The sequence below is a fragment of the Mustela lutreola genome, chromosome 4, assembly GCF_030435805.1.
Source record: "Mustela lutreola isolate mMusLut2 chromosome 4, mMusLut2.pri, whole genome shotgun sequence".
NCBI lineage: Eukaryota > Metazoa > Chordata > Mammalia > Carnivora > Mustelidae > Mustela > Mustela lutreola.
The window spans coordinates 30,703,149-30,723,718 of NC_081293.1; the positions used below are offsets into that span (position 1 = coordinate 30,703,149).

General features: G+C 50.4%; 1 protein-coding gene across 1 annotated transcript in view; it reads left to right on the forward strand.

The window, feature by feature from the left end:
- The window catches only part of SLIT1 (slit guidance ligand 1), a 168,247-nt gene that overhangs the window by 22,932 nt on the left and 124,745 nt on the right, over nt 1-20,570 (forward strand). The window contains exons 3-4 of the mRNA XM_059169308.1: nt 1,692-1,763; nt 7,196-7,267. Of these exons, the coding sequence (XP_059025291.1) occupies nt 1,692-1,763; nt 7,196-7,267 (144 nt within the window). The remainder of the gene's footprint in view (nt 1-1,691; nt 1,764-7,195; nt 7,268-20,570) is intronic.

The following is a 20,570-nucleotide window of genomic DNA, read 5'->3' on the forward strand; positions in this document are numbered from 1 at the left end:
TAAACACAGAAGTGTATTTTCTCGCAGTTCTTGAGGCTGGAAGTCTGATGTCAAGGCGCCATCCAGGCTATTCGTAGTGAGGCCTCTCTTCTGGGCCACCTTCTGGCTGTGTCCTCATGTGTGCACAGAGAGAGGTCTCTGGTGTCTTTTGTTCTTCTATGAGGATACCAGTCCTATCAGATTAGGGACCTACCATTCTGACCTCATTAAACATCAATTACCTCCCTAGTCTCCATCTCCAAATCACATTGGAGGTTAGGACCTCAGTGTACGAATTTTGGGGATGCATTTTAGTCCATGACTGTCTCCATAGTTCTTTTGACTCTGTGCCTCAGACAAACTCCCCAGTGAGGCTACAGTTCCTGCTGACTCGAGAGGGTAGGTGAGTGGGGACTGTTGAGGACAGAGGTGGCTCTCCTTGGGTGTCTGACAGTGGCAGATATTGGAGGTGGCAGGTGTGGCTCTACTGGGGTCAGTTGCCAGCAAAGGAGCCATCTGTAGCATTTCCCTTGTCGAGCTGGGCAGGGGTGAGGTGTGAGGAGGGGAAAGAGTGGATCCCTTCACCTCTCTCTGCCCTGCGGCTCTCAGACACATGCATACATTCTGACACATTCTATATCAGACAATCATAGGATCCTTACCCCGTACTCCCAGGGTAGTGCAAGTGTCCTGGGGCCTCAATTCTTTCAGAACTATTTTTCAGCTTGGAGGACCTTTGGTGGGGCTGGGGACTTTGTGTCTCCATCTTCTCCGGGGTCCTAGCTCTCAGTTGCTGGGCAGGGGTCTCTGCTGCTCCAGAACCCACCGACCCTTGACTCCTTCCGAATCTCCAGGAGTGTCTTCTGAGTCTGGGGGAAACCCTCCTTCGCTCCTGGCATCCCTCACTCACCTTGTCCTCCAGTCTGAGCTCCTCAATAGCTCAGGCTTCTGGAAACAAAGTGGAGGAAGAGAAGTGTGCGGTAACAGCTTCTGCCTCCTTCCCTAGGAGGGTGTGGGGTCCACATGGAACCTCAAGCCACCTGCTTAGGAGTGGAAGGGGGGAAAGGCAGGGAGAAAAATACACTCGACCATCTCAGAAAGTACCACGCAACAAGCAAACTGCCTGCCAGGCGGATGTTCTGGGCTGTAGGGACGTACAGTCTCATGGAGCCAGGTGGCTGAGTTGGCAGCAGATGGGGCCAGGCAGTGCAGGGGTGCAGGCAGAGGGGGTGTTGTCTGCCAACTGAAGAGTGTGTTTGCTACATGTGTGGGCTATGCCCACTTGGCACAACCTCCCCTCCCTCTGCTGTGGGCCCGTCCCCCTGCTCTGCCCCATGGACACGCGCCCTCTGGGCCAAACGAGGGTATGTGCCAGCAGCCCCAAGTCGCTCCTGCTGCCTGGGTTCCCGGCTTCCCGGAGCAAGGATGCCTTTGGAGCTGTGGCCTGGTGCTCTGGTGTCCTGGTACCCCGTGGCCCTGGTGGCTGCAGCGAGCTCCGCACAGGCTCAGGGCCTGGATGTGTGTCTTGCTGTCAGGCCTGGGGGTGCTGAGGATACCTGTTGGGAATCTGCAAGGTTGTGGGGGCAGCTGAGGCTGGGACCTGGGTGTGTGAGCGCCTGGGACCCTGCTCTCATTTCACTGCCTGCTGCCGGCTGCTGCTGAGAGTCCCCATCCAGCATCTTCCAGCTGTCCTTGTGTCTTTGCTTCCCCAGGCAGCTGATGGAGAACCAGATTGGAGTGGTGGAGCGGGGGGCTTTTGACGACATGAAGGAGCTGGAGAGGCTGTGAGTATCCACAGGTGCAGGCTGAGGGTGGCGGGGTGGCACTGAGGGGACAGGACGGCTGAGCCCAGCAGCAAGGACAGGGTGCGGGGAGAGCCTGGCATGCCCCCCTCCACCCCACCGCCTCCTGCTGGATGATGGGCGCCAGGGGCAGCCACAGCTAGGGAAGTGGTCACAGTGTCATCACGAGGTGACAGTGAGGACGTGGCTGGAGGGTGTCTGCACCCCACACTCTAAATGCCAGTCTCTTTGTTGTCTTTCCCTGATAATGCATTGTGGCAAAGACCCCACGCAGTACAGAGGAAGTGAAATTGCCTCCTATAATCTCAGAGCCCAGGCGTGACCACTGTCTGTGCTTCTGTGTGTGTGCAGTGGGGAAGAATGGGTATGCCAAGGGGACTGTCAGGGAGACTCAGCAGCCACCTGAGAAGCTGGGTTTTGGACGTTCAGGGCCACAGCACAGACACTGGAAGGTGATGTTTCTGACTTACATGTTGTCTCTAAACCCAGGGGTTTTGCATTTGAGAGTGGGTCTTGATCAAGTTTTGCATTTCAGGTTGGCAAAAATGAAAAAAAAAAAAAAAGGATTGTGGTATGAATGAGGTGGGAGAGGGACACCCATTCACTGGGGTCACTGGTCTCACTGTTCCGCTTTGGTTTGGCTCTCAAGAGGTGTCAAGAGTCCTAGAGTTCATGCCCTCTGAACCAGAAAGTCCATTTTACTTTAAGGCAGTTATCAGAGATGTGGCGAAAAAATGTATATATCCAGGATATTTTTTGCACATCTCTTAAACACAGCAACAAAAAAATGGAGAAAGCCATTCTGGTGGAGACATGGGTTATCAAGTCACATTTTTGAAGAATAGTTAAGGCCATTGGAATGTGCTCACAATATAATATTAAATGAAAAAGGCAGGAAGTGATGTTTATGTAAATCACATCAACTTCTGTGTATATAGAACACAGGAGGAGGAAAGTAATTGGAAAGATTAACCCCCATTGCACTGAGTGGTGGGATATCAGGTAACTTTAATTTTACTCTTTGTGCTTATCGTTTTTATGGATTTTCTTACAATGAGTTTATAATTATAACTATAGCTACAGTTGATTGCCTTATTCTGTGCCAGACACCAAGATAAGCTCTTTGCCCTACAATATCTCATTTAATCCTTAAAACAACGCTGTGGTCAGTGGTATTTTACAGAAGAGAAACAGAAGGGCACTGAAGTTAAGGCACTTGCATTATTAAGCGATTAAGAGGGGATTAGAACCCGGATCATTTTGCCTCCGAAGCCTGAGCTCTTAACGACTATGACCTTATACCTCACTTTTCTCTTTCACTTCAAAGAAAGTAGGGTATTAAACAAAGGGAGAAGACTATGGTTGTCGCCTTGCCTTCCTGCAGCCTGGAAGAAAATCAAGGCATGTCTTCTGCGTTCTTCACCCAGGCCCCAGAGTGAGCGATAAGGGGCCTGCCGTGAGAACAGAGGACTGGAGCTGTTTGTTTTCTTCCAAAGGCTCAGGACAAAGTACACATTCTTGACCGGGCTGTGAGGGCCTGATTGGGACCCGGACCAAACCCGCTCCTGCAGCTTCAGCTCTGGGTGCTGGAGGAGGAAAGGTGTGGGCGGTTGGGGCGGGGTTGTCAACACCCGATGGGGGTGCCCGCCTCATGTCTGCCGCTGCCTTTGGGAGGGGGCAGGGCCCTCCTTTTTGAGTCCAGACTTGTCACTGCAGACTTTGTCCCTTCTGTCCTGCTCCTATACCTTCCTTCCTGTGCAGGTGCCCCACAAGTTCCCAGCAGGTGGTTCTTCTTGAGGGGTGTGACCGCTGTGTCCTGGGGGGTTGTCACTGAGGCCGGCCAGCACCCTCTCCTCTGACTTGCTGGAGACCAGTGGTGGATCCATTAATCCTACACGTTGTGTAAAGCGGGCAGTCATACACACTGCACGTACTCTAAACATTCCCTTTTGAGCACAGACATGGAAGTGTGCATTTATCGACCCTCTTCCCCACCTCCCTGCCCCCCCCCCCAGGCTTTTCTTCTCAGTATGAGACTGGAGTTCTGTATTGCTTCTGTCACCTACACTACACACAAGTGATTTGCTTATGATTTTTGGTTTCTTTAAGGTAGAGGGACATGTTTATTTTTTTAAAGATTTTAAAAAATTTTTTAATTTATTTGACAGAGAGAGATCACAAGTCGGCAGAGAGGGAGGTAGAGAGAGAGGGGGAAGCAGGCTCCCCGCTGAGCAGAGAGCCCGATGTGGGGCTTTATCCTATGACCCGAGCCGAAGGCAGAGGCTTTAACCCACTGAGCCACCCAGGCACCCCATGTAGAGGGAGATGTTTAAAATGCCCTTAGAAGCAATCTGGATTAAGAATTCCGAATTCCGGGGCACCTGGGTGGCTCAGTGGGTTAAAGCCTCTGCCTTTGGCCCAGGTCATGATCCCAGGGTCCTGGGATCGAGCCCCGCATAGGGCTCTCTGCTCAGCAGGGAGCCTGCTTCCTCCTCTCTCTGCCTGCCTCTCTGCCTACTTGTAATCTCTGTCTGTCAAATAAATAAATAAAATCTTAAAAAAAAAAAAAAGAATTCCGAATTCCATTTTTTAAAAAAATTTTTAAAGATTGTATTTATTTATTTGAGAGAGAGATAGCACAAGCAGGGGAGAGGGAGAAGCAGACTCCACTCTGAGCAGGGAGCCCGATCCAGGGCTCAAACCCAGGACCCACAGATCATGACCTGAGCCGAAGGCAGATGCTTAACCGACTGAGCTGCCCAGGTGCCTCCGAGTTTTTTGGTGACCCTCCTGTCCTTGGCCCAGTGTTTTACTTAATTCAACAGCCCTTCAACAAACAGCTTTTGGTTTATTGACATTCTCGAAAGCCTCCAATTTGGTTTTGCTAGAGATGACTCTTTTCACATGAGTATTCTGTTCTCCTCTGTCATAGTTAATTACCTTGTAAAATTATAAGCGCCTCTGGTATAGGTAGGTTTGGGAACAGACATTCTGGTTCTTGTAAGCAGTTCCTGTAGGCCCAAGTACAGAGGTGGAAGTGTGCAGTCGTGCTGGCCGTGGGAGTGGGCGTGCCATGGGCACGGAGCGGGAGTGGCACTCTCAGCCGCCCTGCGCTGGCCGTGGGGGGCTGCTGTGAATTGTGGGGGAAAAGCGCTCTTCAGAACCAGGCTCTCGTACGTGGCCGTGACAAGGGAGAGTCACTCACCTCTGGGCATCCTGGCTTCCTCAGCGATCACAGAGACAGCTCAGTGGACTCGGTTAACATCCTGAGCACCTATTAAGAGCCAAGCCATATGGCAAGACGGTAGAGGTAAAAATTTCCTGCAGGTTGTTGAGAGAAAGAAACGGGAGGGTAGGTGTGTGAATGTGAGCCCTTGTTGTCATGCTCGAGAGAAAGACACCCACCTGTGCGTTCTGCTTTCCCTCCGATGGAGAGGTAGCGCCCCTACAGCACTCGTCTCTGTGCCTGGCACATGTGGAGGGCTAAGGACCGGTCACCACTACTGCCGTCTGTTCTTAGCTACCTGCCCCTCCTTCACAATGCTCGGGCCCTCCTTTGGTGTTCTTTGATTTTCTACTTTATACTGGCTCTTGAATTTTTTTCCCCTCTCCAGTGTTTGCAGAAATTGAAGCTGGAAAAATGAGAAAGTCTTGGGGGAAAACAAAACAAAATAAAAACCCATGATTCCCAGGCAGTGTAAATACAGAATTAATTTACTGGACAAGGTTAAGGAACTTGGGGTAATCTGATGTCCACTCCTGTGCTTTAAGGATTCTATTGGTGGTCTTTTTTTTTTTTTTTTTTTCCCCAAGGCAGTGATGTGTTTCCCTAGGAGCCTGACCCTTTGAGTAAACTTCTTCCAGCTGGTCTCCTTGTCTGCACCGTGCTGGAAAACGATGCTTTTCTCACATATCAGATGAAGGGTGACCTCCTAGGAGATAACCACAGGCCAGTTACTATTGGCCACAAACAATTATGTTTCTTCCTCCCTCCCAGCACAAGAAAGCTTTTGCCGAGTTGGTTTATCCTCGTCCAGTGGTGTTAAAGGACACAGTTGTGCGAGATCTGAACTGTGCTGTAGTCTGTAGGGCCGAGGCTGGGTTTTATTTTTTTAATTTTTAAAAAGATTTTATTTATTTATTTGACAGACAGAGATCACAAGTAGGCAGAGAGGCAGGCAGAGAGAGAGAGGAGGAAGCGGCTCCCTGCTGAGCTGAGAGCCCGATGTGGGGCTCGATCCCAGGACCCTGGGATCATGACCTGGGCCAAAGGCAGAGGCTTTAACCCACTGAGCCATCCAGGCACCCCAAGGTTGGGTTTTACACCAGAGCTTCTCCAGCCCTCAGGAGTGCCTGGATCGCTTGGGGATCCTGCTGAAATGGAGTCTGACTCCACTGGTCTAGGGGAGAGGCTGCGATATCGCCGCTCTTAGCAACTCCCAGGCAAAGCCCGTGCAGATGCCTGTGGACCACAGCGTGAGCACCAAGCTTCCATACTTGCAGGGGTCCCACCCCCGGTGGGCGGGAGTTCCGTTTTACGGTGTCCAAGAAAGAGCTGCTGACGTGTGGTTAGGTGTGGCTGCTTTCCTAGGACGAGACTGGGTTCTTTCCACATTGTATCTTCCCGTCCAGGTCACATTGCAGAACCAGGCTTCCCACTCCTGCCTGTGTGTATAAAACTGAGTAGTTGTTCCGTCCCCCAGTCTAGCAATTAGAAACGATGGACATACCAGTCATTAAAATTAAAGGGGTTGTTCTGTTGTCTGATGTGGAGAGACATCCGCAGATGGTTGGGTGAGGAAAATGCAGGTGGCCGAATCCGTTTTCTTCGATTATTTGACGTTTGTAAAGAATTAAGCATGCACTTTCATAAATAATAAAAAAAATCAATAGCGCTCTTTTCATTTTGAGAAAAAGACCTAAAGCAAATAATAAAAGAAAGTTAAGTTGCCCCTGAGTTAAATGTGGGTGAAAGCAAGGAAGAATCAGAACCGTGGGGCTAGTCCCACCCCTGCTCCCGTTTCAAGTGGAGTCCGGTGTTCCAGCTCACAAAGCCAGCATAGTATTTCAGTCAGTGCCTTATGAATTACAACGGGTCTCGCGCATGTAACGTGATAACGAGAGGAGCTTGGGCAGAAATCCCGGGAGGGGTCGACTGCCCACCACACATCGGGTCCTTGGCGGGGAGCTTCCCCGGGTGCTCAGTGCCCATCCTCCCCAAGTGTCGATGCCGAACTCCCACTCATAGAAACCGAGGCCCAGGGAAGCTCATTTTCCTAGGGGTAACAACACAGCGACCCTCTTCGGATTTGGACCCCACGCCCTCCCACTCTGAACCCAGGGCTTTCTGAAAAGTTTTTGTGTTTCCTGGATTGCAAGGCACCTTCCAACCCTTCCTTTCTTCTCTCTTTTAGACGACTGAACCGGAACCAGCTGCACATGTTACCAGAACTGCTGTTCCAGAATAACCAGGCTCTGTCAAGGCTGTGAGTGATGCGGCGACTGATGCTCTGGCTGTGGTCTTGTCCCTCACCCCGTGGGAAGGGCCGTGTCTGGCCAGGCCTTCCTGTAGGAAGGTGCTTCGCGGGGCGTTTCTCAGTGGTCATGCCCGCTGGGATCCAAGGCTCATTCAGTTCTCTGTGCTGCCTTTGACAGTGCGGGTGTGAGAATGTTCTTGGGAGGGGGTTCTTGTCAGCCATGATGCCAGAGGCTTTCCAGCCCGCACATCTGTCTCAGCCTTTGGTGTTCTGCCTTGGGTTGAATATTGATTCATTCAATGAAGCCCTTCTTAGACCTCTTTCTATTATCAGATTGGAGTCACGAGATCGGGAAGCTTATCAACCATGGCATAAGGTCATACTTTTATTTGCTGTAAATGTACTTCTTTCAAGCTTCAAGGGTAGTGTCTAATTCTGCTGCTCTATGGTTTGTTAAATGTGGCTGTGATTGTTCTACCATTTATTCCATTTTGGGCGTCTTGCTTTGGGCAGGACTTTAGAGATTCCCTAAGGAATCTCCTTTGCTGTTCCTTAGCATGGGGTCCTTCATTCTTTGCTTGGTTACCTCTAATGATGGAGAGTTCACTCCCTCTCCAGATAGTCAGTTACATTAATGGACAGATCTGCATATTAGAAATATTAAGTTTGAGCCCTAAATCTGTTTCCCAACAATTTACGTTTTTCTTAGCTTTGCTTTCTGTAAGCATGTAGAACAACTGTGTACTCTTGTTAGAGTTTAAAAAAAAAAACCCAACCCATTTATTTATTATTTATGCCAGAGAGAGAGCGAGTGTGTTGGGGGGTGGAAGGGGCTTAGGGAGAGGGAGAGAGAATCCCAAGAAGATTCCATACCGAGCTCAGAGCCCAGTCCCACAACCCTGTGATCATGACCTGAGCTGAGACCAGGAGTCAGACACTTAACCGACTGCGCTACCCAGGGGCCCCTCTTGTTAGATTTTTGAAGGGCTGTCTGGATTATGAATTTTGACTTGGGAGGTTTTTGAGTCCTTTTAGTTGTTGCCATTTACAACCTGAAAGACCACTGGTTGGGACCTTCAGCGTGGCCAGCCGAGCACTGTGTGCATGGTAGTGAGCCTGCTGGTCTTGCCTGGAAAAGCTTGTAGGGCAGCATAAAGGTGGAGAAAGGGGCAGCAAGTGACTTTGACAGGCCTGAGGCTGTGGGGCTGGGAGGGAGGCGGTACCCCAGTACTGCCCGAGTGCTGATAACATGATTGTGGGTTCCTGGAATCTGGATTCAGCACAGCCAGTTCTTTGCACATGTGTCACGATTTCCAGAGCTCTTGATGAGCCTAGTGGTCCCCAGGCAGCCCCTGTGTCCTTGGACCCGCCTTCAAGTTTTGTCTTGAAGTTGGAGAGGTGAAGTGACCTTCTCAGGCTCAGAATTCAAGTCCCTTTCGGACTCCCCGCTCAGTGCTCTTCATGGTTTCGTATTTTACTGGAGAAAAGTACTTCTGTGCTTTAACAAATTTAAATGACTGGATTTTATGTGTAAAGCATGACACCAGGAACTCCATTCAAGGAGTGGAAAAGCCACTGACGAGGACAGGAGTCTGCCTCACTCCTGCTCTTGGCACCCTATGGCGCTGGGAACCAGGGGAGGCAGTGGCCTCCAGAAACACCAGATGTTCTCACACCTGTGACCTGGGGCTGGCTCTCTTGGGGAGGAGGCCAGTCAGCAGTCAACAGAGGGACTTCCAGAAGGGCACGCCTGAGAGAAGGCTTGGTGGTTCTTTGGGGAGTATTTCCAGGCTCTAGAGCAGAACATTTCCCCAGTCCTACTGCTTTTTCTTTTTAGGCAATGGGTCCCTAACTCTTGGCAGGAGATGTTTCTTATCCAGGAGCATAGCCAGACCTGGTGGAGGGAAACTATTTTCTTTAGCTCTCCTGTTAATATTTCTGGAGCTCGGCTGCAGGGACAAGTGTGGCAGCCCGCAGGACTTTGGGGAGGACTCCTGTGCAGTGCCCCTGCTCAGGTCAGGCTGGGACTTGAGTTTAGGGCTGGGCCCAACCTGTTTTAGTGCCACCGGACGCCACTCCAAGTCAGGCCATCTCAAAAGTGCACGTCCTGGGGGAAATGGTTAAACAGACCCTTTTATTGATCTGGTTGTTTGTTCCTGGGTTTTTTACCTTTGTTGTTGTGCTGAGGAAGGATGCAGGAGCACCGGGTGCTCAAAGATTTATTTGCTGATATTCTTTGTCACAACTGCACCCTCAGTCTATTGACTTGAGCATCCGGCATTGCAAACGTCTCTGGTAACTGTCGCAGTCTGCTTGGTCTGGCCGAGGAACGCTTGGACACTCTGGGCTCTGGAAACAGAAACCCCCACAGGCTGGTGATGGGAAGGGTGGTGGGGAGTTGCAAGGGCACAACCAGCAGACTTACACGTTCCCAGGACAGGAAGTGAAGTATTGCTGGGACCAGACGGAGAAGTGAAGGGTGTTTCTAGTTCTTTCTGAATTTCTCATTCTTTTCCTGCTTCTCCCTGCAGACCAGTGTCCTGGGCTTATGGGCAGCATCTCAGTTCCGCCATGACTTTGCTTAGCCCCAGTGCTGACTCCCCTCGTACTTCCTGTGGCCTTGGAGTTAATCCCCGTGTCTCAGGTCCCAACTCCAGATTTCTAGGAAAAGAATCTGATTGGCTCACCTTTGGTCATCAGGTCATTCCTGGGCCAGGGAGGTGGGTTGGGGGTTTGTGGGATCGCCTGGTGCTGTCTTACTGGGGAGCCCACTCCTTTAGGAACTGGAGGGGGGCCACATTCCCTTAGGAGGCAGGGCCTGGTGGTTCTGTTGACCTCCCCTCTGCTTTGAGGGATCCGTTGCTAATCCTTCCCACCTGGAGCAAATCATGGGCTTTTAGCAGAGGCCATTATGCTAAGTCAGCATGAAGCAGGTTTGAGAGAGACCAAATGTGTAGGTGAGGTGCTCACAGAGTGGGTCAGACGGCACAGTCCATATTTGGGTTGACTTTGTGTGTGTGGCTGTCAGGGGCTAAAATCCTGGTACTGGCTACTCTTCAGGAATATTTCCCCTTTGTTGGGTTGGTCTGTCCATTGTGTTCCATATGTGGGACCTGAGGCCCAGAGATGTGACTTGCCTTGGACCACAGAGTGGTTTGGTGATGGGGCTGGAATTAGATACCAGACCTTCAGGATCTTTCCTGAAATCTCACATTTAGGGATCTAGCCTAAGGAAATAATAAAACATGAGCACAAACATGTTCATTGCAGCATGATTTAGAATTTTGAAATGTAGGATATTTCTTTTTTTTTTTTTAAGATTTTATTTATTTATTAGACAGAGAGGGAGATAGTATGAGCATGGAGGAGAGGGAGAGGAAGAAAGCAGGCTCTTTGCTTAGGGAGGCTGATGTAGGGTTCAATCCCAGCACCCTGAGTTCAAGACCTGAGCTGAAGGCAGACACATAACCGACTGAGCCAGGTGCCCTGAAATGTAGAATATTCCTTTATTGAAATATAGAATACTGAATATTGAAATGTATGTTCAGTGTTGGGGCAACAGTTCAGTAAATTATGATATAGCTGCTTGAGGAAATATTTATATCACCATCAAATGTGGTCTTTATGGAGGGTGTAGAGTATTGTAGACAAATGTTTGCATTACCAAAAACCAGGATGCAAAACTGTACTGATGATAAAATCACTAAATAAATCACTGTAAAGAAGGCATGGAAAAAGACCCTAAAATGCCAACAGGGGTTGTCTCTGGGTGACTTATTTCTTTTCTGGTTTTCCCACATGTTCTGTAAGAAGCATGTGTGACTTTTATGGTAGGAGACCTCCCAGCTTTTACAAGTGCTGGAAAGCCTCTGTGGTTGGAGTTAAAATGAGTGCTGGCCATGTGATGTTGGAGGGCTTCCTCCAACCCCGGGGAAACCTGCTTTGCTCTTTTGTCAGATAAAGAGAATTCTGGCTACCTTGTAGGCTGTTGCGGGGATTGGAGAAAGATGTAACCTACTCTTGTGGCAGGTGTAAACTTTGTGGCCAGTGATAGATGCTCAGGGAATGTGGGATGAATCCACGTGAGGACTGATTTGGCGGTGGCATCATGGTCTTCAAGTTGACCTCGCACTTGAGCGTTTGTCCATCTGTCTGTTTTCGTGTAGAACCATCTCGTCCCATGGCAGGGATCTCTCCCAACAGGTTTAAATGTTTTTTTTTTTTTTTCCTCCACAAGAGGCTGTGTTTCATGAGGCACACCTGCAGAGACACACCTAGGGGTTGTGGAGGGGGTGTGGTGTGCTTTCCTGCAGCCACGGGGTGACCTGGGACCGGCGTCACTCAGGCCCAGGAACTGCCAAAGGGAATGTGCCTTTTGTACTCTCGGGTACTTTCCTGGGCAAGCATGGAGCTGGTAGGTGATGTTGCCCTGAAATGTTTCTTAGGGCCCTGGAATCACTTGTGTGCTCTTTGCTTTTTTGGGGAGGCCCCCCCTTAAGGGTGAGCCCTGAGTTCCCGCTCAGCACCCTCACTCCCTAACCTCTTTAGAAGAGAGCACCCACCTACCCCTTGTCTGCGGGTAGAGGGAGTCAAAGCCTCTGCAGAAGTATGCCTATCCTGTGACATCTTCTTGCCGCCTGGGTCTCCCAGGACAGTCATGAAAGGTCTCAGGAACAACAGTTGTTACAGTAACTGTTAGGACAAATGGAAGGTCATTCTGTTCCAGGCTCATGGTGGGGGGGGGAGGGGGACAATCTTCAAACATGATCTGATTTCGTCATCAGAACATCTCTGTGGTCAGCATTTCCCTCATTTGACAGATGCAGACATGTGAGCTCAGAGGGTTGGAGACATGCCCAGGGTGCTGAGTCAATTTCAAACCCTGGTCTCTCGGATGCTAAAGCTCATCCTTCCCTACTGGTCATCCACCTCCCTTTTCCATCCACCATCTCCTTACCACACATCCACTTCTTGTTCTCGTCTACCGACTCACCTACCCACCCACCTACCTATCCTCCAACCCCATCAATCTGTCACATACCCACCCCCCGCTCATCTGCACTCCTACTTACCTATCTACAATACACCAGTCAACCCATCCATCTGCCCATCTATCTCTATTCCCTCTACCATCCCTCCTTCCACCCATTCTTCCATCGAACACACTCCCACCCCCCTACTCCATCTGCTTTCCCATCGATTCTCCCACTCGCTTACCCACAACCATCACCATCCCCAGCCAGCGCTCCACCCATTCAACTTCTACGGACCCATGTACCAATCAATCTACCTATAATCCTACGCATCCCCTGCCCCCGCCCACCCATTCATTTAATGGTTACTCAGGCCCTCCTGTGGGCTAGGCGCTGTTCTAGGTGCTGAGAACACACGGAGGGGGCTGTGTAGGGCAGAGGGCAGGCGCTGTCTCTCCGGGAGGGGAGGGTTATCATCAGCGCTTTCTTAGAGCGAGATTGAGATCGGCTTGTGTCTGACCAGCAGCAGGACGCAGTGGGTGGGGCGGACTCTCCCCTGGCTAGATCGCTGTCCCCTGCGGGGGTGGCTCCACTCTGGGGGCAGGTGGCCTGGGTTTGGGGCATGCTTCATTCCCTGACAGTCGATCACAGGAGAAAATGGAGATGTTTTGTGGATGCGTACAGGGCTCAGGCACGCTTGAACCTCATGGCTCCTCTTATATCAGCAAAACCCAGTCTCCACGCGCATTTGGGATGGAGAACAGTGAGGGTCAGACTCTGTGCCTCTGTCCTTCTGGATGTGGGGCGGGGTCTGTGCCGTGCCTTGCCTTCCCTTCCTCGTCCAGAAGCCACTTTCGGCAGCCCAGTTCCTCGGGGTTTCTTTTTAGCCTTGAAACCAATATGCGTCCGGACAAGATCAACCTTTTGTGTCTCTGCTGGACCTGGAAGGGGTGGGGGTGGGTGATTGAGGGCAGCCCAGGGCGCTTCTTTCCCCTTATTTATATCCCTGCTGTAAGGAGGAGCAGGATAGCTCATTAACAGGGCCCTGGTGTCTGGAGAGGCGTGGAGGTGATTTCCTGCAGGAGTCCTGTTGAAGAATGCCTGACCCCTCCGACCCCGTCTGGAGCTGGGTTTAATTAAACTGTCAGCACTGGTCAGAAGAACAAAGACTCCCTTCCAGTCCTGGTCCCCAGCCCCCATCGGAGGCGGGAGGGCATTCTCTGCTGAAATGAAGAGCTGTTAAAAATGGATCTGTCTTGCCTCTGAGGGAAATTACCCGAAGCAGGAAGGTGACCTCGCTGTTGTGACATGTCCACTCCAGGCGGCAGGTCTGTGGAAAACTGAGCAAGCCATGCTGCCTAGGACCCTAGTTGCGGGATAAGGAGGGCTCCAGGGGCTGTCCCTCACGGGCTGGGGCCTCCTTCCTGCCAGAACCCCTGCCGTAAGGTGCTGTCCCTTACTCCCTAGGCTTCATGGTCCCCAGGAAGGACCTTCACGAGCTTTGTCTCATGAGATAGTAAGTCTGTGAGGTGATTCTGGCATTAGTGATGGATAGAAACTTCCTTGGTTAGACAGTTTGAGAAGTTCTGGGTCAAATAGGGCTCTTTGTAGAGGAACTGTTCAGCCTCTCTAACCTGCTGTGTGCCTTATGAAGCACACGTATGGGGGTGGGGGTGGGGGGGCGTGTTGTTGCCCAAACAAGATCTTACGAGCCTGTGGAGCTCTGACAGTGAGGGGCAAGACCAGCTCAAACCTAGGTCCTTCTGACCCCAAACCCGTGCCCCTACCTCTCCCCGTTAGTGCTCTAATTAGTGCGAATGAGAGTTGTCTAGGGGAGTTTATTAAAATACAGGTTATCTTCAGAGACCCTGAGTTAGTTGCTTTGGAAGGGCCCAAGAATCTGCATTCTTATCAAGCCCCTCTTTATCTGGTTCACACTTAGAGCAGCCTTGCTCTCGGCACACTTTGAAGAGCCTTAGGTAGACACTCCTCTACGGTCAGAGCCCCCTTTTGCCCCTGCCCGGCTGGGTTCTGCTGGGGGCAGGGGCATTCTAACAAAGGCCCTCCCGAGGGCAGACACTTTGCCTCCCGCAGCCATACGGAGAACAATTTGGGGATTATGAGTTAGCAATTATGGAGCACTCTGAATTCTCAAAGTGCTTTCCAATCATTAAATCTGTGCCTGCTGTCAAGACTCAAGTGAAAAAGGCAAGCGTCCCACTGGGCTGGCCGGGAGCCTCTGCAGAAGAGGGCAGCCAGCCCGAGACTGACGTTCTGAGTGCCAGAGAGGGCTGATGCGCCCAGCATGGTTTAATGTCCTAAACGCAGAGCTGGCCGCTGGCTCTGACCCCGCAGCTTCAGAACCACACAGGCCTTCACAAACACACACAGCCAGGGCCTAGAGGAGGGCTGGAGGGAAGAGCCACCGATGGGTCAGACCCCAGGAGAATGCCCTGTGAAGACAGAGTGCTCTGCTGGGGACATTTTCCGGGGGCTCAAAGGAATGAAAGGTCCTCTCTTACAGCATTTACAAAAATCATCATGGAACGAACTGAATCCATAAGCATCAAGAAGATTCTGAACAGAGAAGAGTGCACACAGGACGGGGCTATTGTGAATAACTTTTAGGAGAGTGAGGACTGTTTTTAAGCCATTTCAGAAATTATATAAATAATTTTGCCATTCCAATAAAGAAAGATATGTTTTTTAAATTAAATAAGATATTTAAAAATACTTGAGCTATCATTCAAATATTTTTTTAAAGATTTTATTTATTTATTTGACAGAGAGAGATCACAAATAGGCAGGGAGGCAGGCAGAGAGAGGAGGAAGTAGGCTCCCCGCTGAGCAGAGAGTCCGATGCAGGGCTCCATCCCAGGACTCTGGGATCATGACCTGAGCCGAAGGCAGAGGCTTTAACCCACTGATCCACCCAGGCGCCCCTCATTCAAATATTCTTTAAAATTAGTTTAATATCAAAGCAATATATAACTGTTACAATAACAGTAATTGCCATTTGTTAAGCTTTTGTGCACCGAACACTTTTTGTGAATTTTCTCATTTTAATTGTCAAAGTCCTATGCAACTATTATCCTGTTTTACAGTGGGGAGAACTGAGGTACAGAGAGGTGAAGTAATAGATTGTGTAGCTATTGTTGGCGGATCCAGGCTTTGAATGTGGGCCATACTTTAACCCTCGATGCTATCCTGCCTTTCGTGATAGGAAACAGAAAAATAGGAAGAGGAAAGAGATTGCTCAGGAGTCTTCTGGGGAGGCAAGAAGTTCTGAGTTGGGCGCCCGGGTGGCTCAGTCATTTAAGTGTCTGACTTGAGTTCAGGTCATGATCTCAAGGTCCTGGCCGGGATCCAGTCCCCTGTGGGGCTTCCTGCTCAGCGGGGAGTCTGCTTCTCTCTCTGCTTCTCCCCCTGCTCGTGCTCTCTCTCTCTCAGATAAAATCAGATAAAATCTTAAAAAAAAAAAAAAGTTTTGACTCTGGTGTTGAAGGCTGTGGGAGACACGGGTGGGTGGAGAGGATGGAGTTGGCCTCTGAGCAGGGACACCACAATCTAGAGTGTTGTGTGGATCTCAGCAGAAGGCAGTGTAGATGATCTCTGTTTCCTAGAGTGAAGAGTCTGGAAAGGGTGATAGAAGGGGCCACAGAGGGTTCTTATGAGCAGAGCAACTGAGTAGAGAGTAAATATGATCTTTCCTCAACACCCCATTGTCTCAATGAAGGCCTCCCCTCTCCCCTCCCAATCTCTGTTCCTGAGACGCGAGGCACAGATGGGCCTCCATCCCTTCCTTGGCTTGCCTGAAATGCCACCTCCCGGTCACAGCTCCTCTCGTCCCCCCTCCCCAGGCAGAACTGATTCTTGGCTCTTCAGAGCTTTCTATTTTGTTCCTTTATAACTTGTGTGTGTGTGTGTGTGTGTGTGTGTGTGTGTGTTAAAATAAACATAAACTAATACTTGCCATTTTAACCGTGTCTAAGTGCGCGGTTCAGTGACGTTAACGATATGCTCCTGTGTTGGGAGTCGGTGCTGTCTGTGCCCCCTGCTTCCTTGTCATCCCCAGCCCGCTGAACAGTAACTCCCCTTTCCTGGACCTCCGCCAGCCCTCGTCACCTCTCTTTTACTTTCCGTCTCCATGCATGTGCGTTTTCTGAGTTGATCACGCATGTGGAAGCAGACGACATTTGCCCGCTGGGGGTGGCTTACTCACCCAGCCTGCTGTTCTCGGGGATGAAGGCCTGCCCGTCCTCGCTACCCCAGCACATGTGGCTTTAGCAGGGCCGGCAAGCCGTGTCTTTCTGGTGGCAGACATTGTCCCAAAGGCTTCTGCTCTTTATAGGGGGCCCAGAACTTCCATGCTCCCTTCTCTGATCCCAGGACCCGTGGTTTCACACTTGTGTGTCGTGTGTCAGCTTCATGGATTTGATAGACTCAGTCCTTGCTGGCCGATCTCTGTTCTACTTGACCAGTGGTTGACCTTGACCTGTGGCCCAGAAATATGAAGCCAGTTGTTCAAGGGCCTAGTGATGGTTTGTAGGAGAAGTGAATTCTACTGAGGGTAGGCTGGATGGAGTCTCTGGAGAAGCAGGCAGGCGTATCCCTCTGTTTGAAATGGAGTAGTTAAAGGGAGCCCCTGTTTCTGAGAGGCCATGAGAACTCGAGGGCAGAGGGAACCAAGGTGGAGGTGGAGATGGACGCGAGTCAGCAAGAAACTGTCCCCAGGTGATGCCTGGCAGGGCTTGACTGACTCCATTTTTTGTTAGGTTGGGCCAGACCGACCCTTGCATGAGCTGCCGAGACCCTCCCCTCCATGGAACTCTGTGGCTTCTGTGGTTCTGTTTACTACTTGGGATTCTAGCCAGCTGCCCACAGGGCTTGAGAAGCTCAGAGAAGAAACCCTGGGGTTCCTCAAGCTCTTTGCCGTGTGTGCAGTCAGGCCAAATGAGCTAACTCAATTATATTTTCTTTGATTTTTGGTTGGAATCATATATCAGTTTGGAGTAACACTGGCCATCTTTTGCTAAAAAGAAGATCAACTGGCAGTTGATTAATTGGCTCTTGAGTAATAATAAAAATATGGCAAGATAGGGGTGCCTGGGTGGCTCAGTGGGTTAAACCCTCTGCCTTCGGCTCAGGTCATGATCTCAGGGTCCTGGGATCAAGCCCCACATCGGGCTCTCTGCTCAGTGGGAAGCCTGCTTCCTCCTCTCTCCCTCTGCCTGCCTCTCTGCCTGCTTGTGATCTATCTGTCTGTCAAATAATAAATAAAATCTTTAAAAAATATGGAAAGAGATATTATTATTAAAGATATTTTATTACTATTATTTTTTAAAGATATTTTAATGGCCCAGACATTTCAAATGTTTGGGGGGGTGTGAAGTAGAAGTAGCAAAAGGCATTCTTTTGGCAAATGGCTGGGAACCATTGGCTTATACGTTTGGACCTATTCCTACGCCCCACGCCCCCCCACCCCATGCTGAAGGGCAAGGAGCCCCTGGTTGTTCTTCTCCGTGGTCAGTGTGGCTTTGGCCCTAGTATTGATACGAAGCTTCTTGGCAGAGTTTCAGTCTTTGTCCCAGGACAGCTCTGGGTCTCTTGCTCTTGGTGGGGAGTGGGGTGAGTGGTGCGTGGTCAGTAAAGGAGAGGCCGGGAGCTGATAAACCCATCCCCAATCTTTCCCAAATCTCTGGCTCTGTTCCCCATAATTCTGTGGGTTCCAGAGCTTTGCTGAAGAGATGCAGGCCTCTACCTGGCCAGTTGCGGGCACTGAGAAGTGAGCCGGCATGAGCAGACCCCGGTGTAGACCCTGGGTGAGAGAGTGGACTCTGGCCGGGGAAGGAGGAGGGTCAGAATTGGTCCTGATGAGAGCCAGGAAAGGTGTGCACTAACCTGAAAGGAAACGCTGGTCTTTTATGAAAAGTGGGCATCATGAAATGGACGCTGTATATTCTTAGACCACTTAACACTTTGCCAAAAAACTTCTTAGCAAACCTCTTGGAGTTGGTATATGGCATATTTTTTCCACCCCTTAAGGAGGCAACTGGAGATTGGCTAAAGGTTGCTGGCTCCCTGAGCTGATAAAGAGCATGGGTCCCCTCTCACCGTACTGCCTCATGGGTTTAATGAAGCTGCAACCACTTTTGCCTTTAAGGACTTTGACTTGTTTTGGGGATTTGTCCTCCCCCAGCAGGGACGTGTGAGGGGACACAGGCACAGCCACAGGCAGCTCTGCTCTCCTGTCTGGATTTGTTTCCTATGCTGCTGGGACAAACTGTCACACACTCAGTGGCTTTGAACAACACAGATGTGTTATTACACAGCTCTGGAGGTCGGGAATCTGAAACAGGTCTCGATGTGAGGCTAAAGTCAAGGTGTGGGCAGAGTTGTGTTTCTTCCAGAGGCTGGGGGTGAATCTCTTCCTTTTCTTTTCCAGCTTCTAGAGGTCAGGCACGTTCTTTGGCCAGTGGCTGCATCATTCTCTCCAACGACTTCAGCTGCCATGTCTCCCTGTCTCTCTTGAACCTTCTTTCCCTTGTAAGGCCCTTGTGATTACATAGGGTCCACCTGGATAAGCCAGGATAACCTCCCCGTCTCAAGATTTGTAACAATGCCATGTCTACAAAACCCCTTTTGCCATGTAAGGTCACATTCGGGGGCCGTAGGGGTAAGGACAAGGACAGCTTCGGGTGACATTATTCAGAATACTGCGCTGAGGCTTCCCTTTGGAGGACAGTATCTCTCAGTGACCAGAAGCGTGGCATAGCTCCTCCCTGCCTGGGATTATGGGATCATGGGCACGTACCATCGTAGTTCCAGAAGCTCTCCAGAGAAGTGCACCTCTGGGCAGTCTTCCTGGCCCTTCCAGGTCATGGTTAGGTTCATCAACATTGAGCCCTCTCTTTCCCTCTGATGATCATTTGGTTCCGATTAGCTGTGGGACTCTGGGTGAGTTACTTAACCTCTCTGCCTCTATTGCATCATCTGTAAAACGGGGAGGGGGATATTGTGAGAATTAGGGGTGTTTTGTACAGACCACCCAGTTCAAGTGCTGTGAATGCCATCATCACCCACACCGTCATCCTGCAAGCAGTGGAGGTGGTGGGTATGCATGACCCCTCCAACCATCTTACTTGGATGTAGAGAACGATCTGCTGTTCTAGAAGTCTTCTTGGGTTGCTTCAGGCAAGTGGGCTTCTCTGGCTCCCCTTTCCTCGTGGCCTCAGCGGGAGGTTCCCGGCTAGGCTCGGTGCGAGTGTCCTGATTGCCTTCTTGCTTGTCTCCTTGGCTCAGAGCAGGGCCTGTTTCCGTTCCAGCACCTGTGCTCTCCATGTGGCCAGAGCTTCCCACCTCCCTCTGCATCTTGTCGAAACTCCCTCTGGGTCTGGCAGGCAGCTTAGCCTGTTGCCCGAGAGTTTTACTCACGCAGCCATTTCTTTTCTCGGTTTTATAGGCTGAAAATGAGAGTGACTTCATACCAATGGAAGAATTATTTCTACAGCCTCTTTCTCTGAATGCCTTCCCCAGGAGCTCAGCTAACGGAGAGCGCTTTAGTAGATGAACTTGGCATGACTATCAACACGAATGATAATTCATGATGTTTAAATCTGTGATCTGTGATAGCGCAGGATTGAGGAGGGAAATGCTGGATACTGTTCAGTACCGTTTTCGTGAATTCTTAACCGGTGGTGATCTCTGCTTCATCTGCTCTTAACTTCCCTAACGTTGAGCCTCTTAGCATCAGCTGTTTGCCCAAGAACACACACGTGGCTTTGTTACTTTGGGATGTGAAGCCATCTTGGCCCCAGAAGTCCACAGGGGCCGTAGAGGTTGTCACATGCGAATGAAGGGCCGGATATTCCAGAAGTCTCCTCAGCTTTCACTGACGTATCTGTAGCTCGGTTCTGCTTCATTAAATTCAGGCTCTCATCTGCCCTTCCCAGTTCTAGTCTGTCCCGTCTTTTGTCAATGTGGCTTAAAACAAAAAACAAAAAACCCACCAAAAAACTGTGACTAAAATCACATCATATAAGTTTTGCCAACTTTACCATGTTTACGTGTACAGCTCCGCAGTGGTAATTGTTTTTATACTGTTACGATGGGGAGCTCTGGAACTTTTGCATCCTGGGGGTCTGTACCCATTAGCCAAGTCCTCCATGCCCCTCCCCCCAGGCCCCCGCAAGCACCATTCTGCTTTCTGTCTATGGATGTGACCACTCTGGGGGTCTCGCGGGCACGGACTCGTGCGATGTCCATCTTTCTGTGACTGGCTCATTTCGCTCAGCTTCATGTCCTCAGGGCTCATCCATGCTCCCATATGCGACAGGATT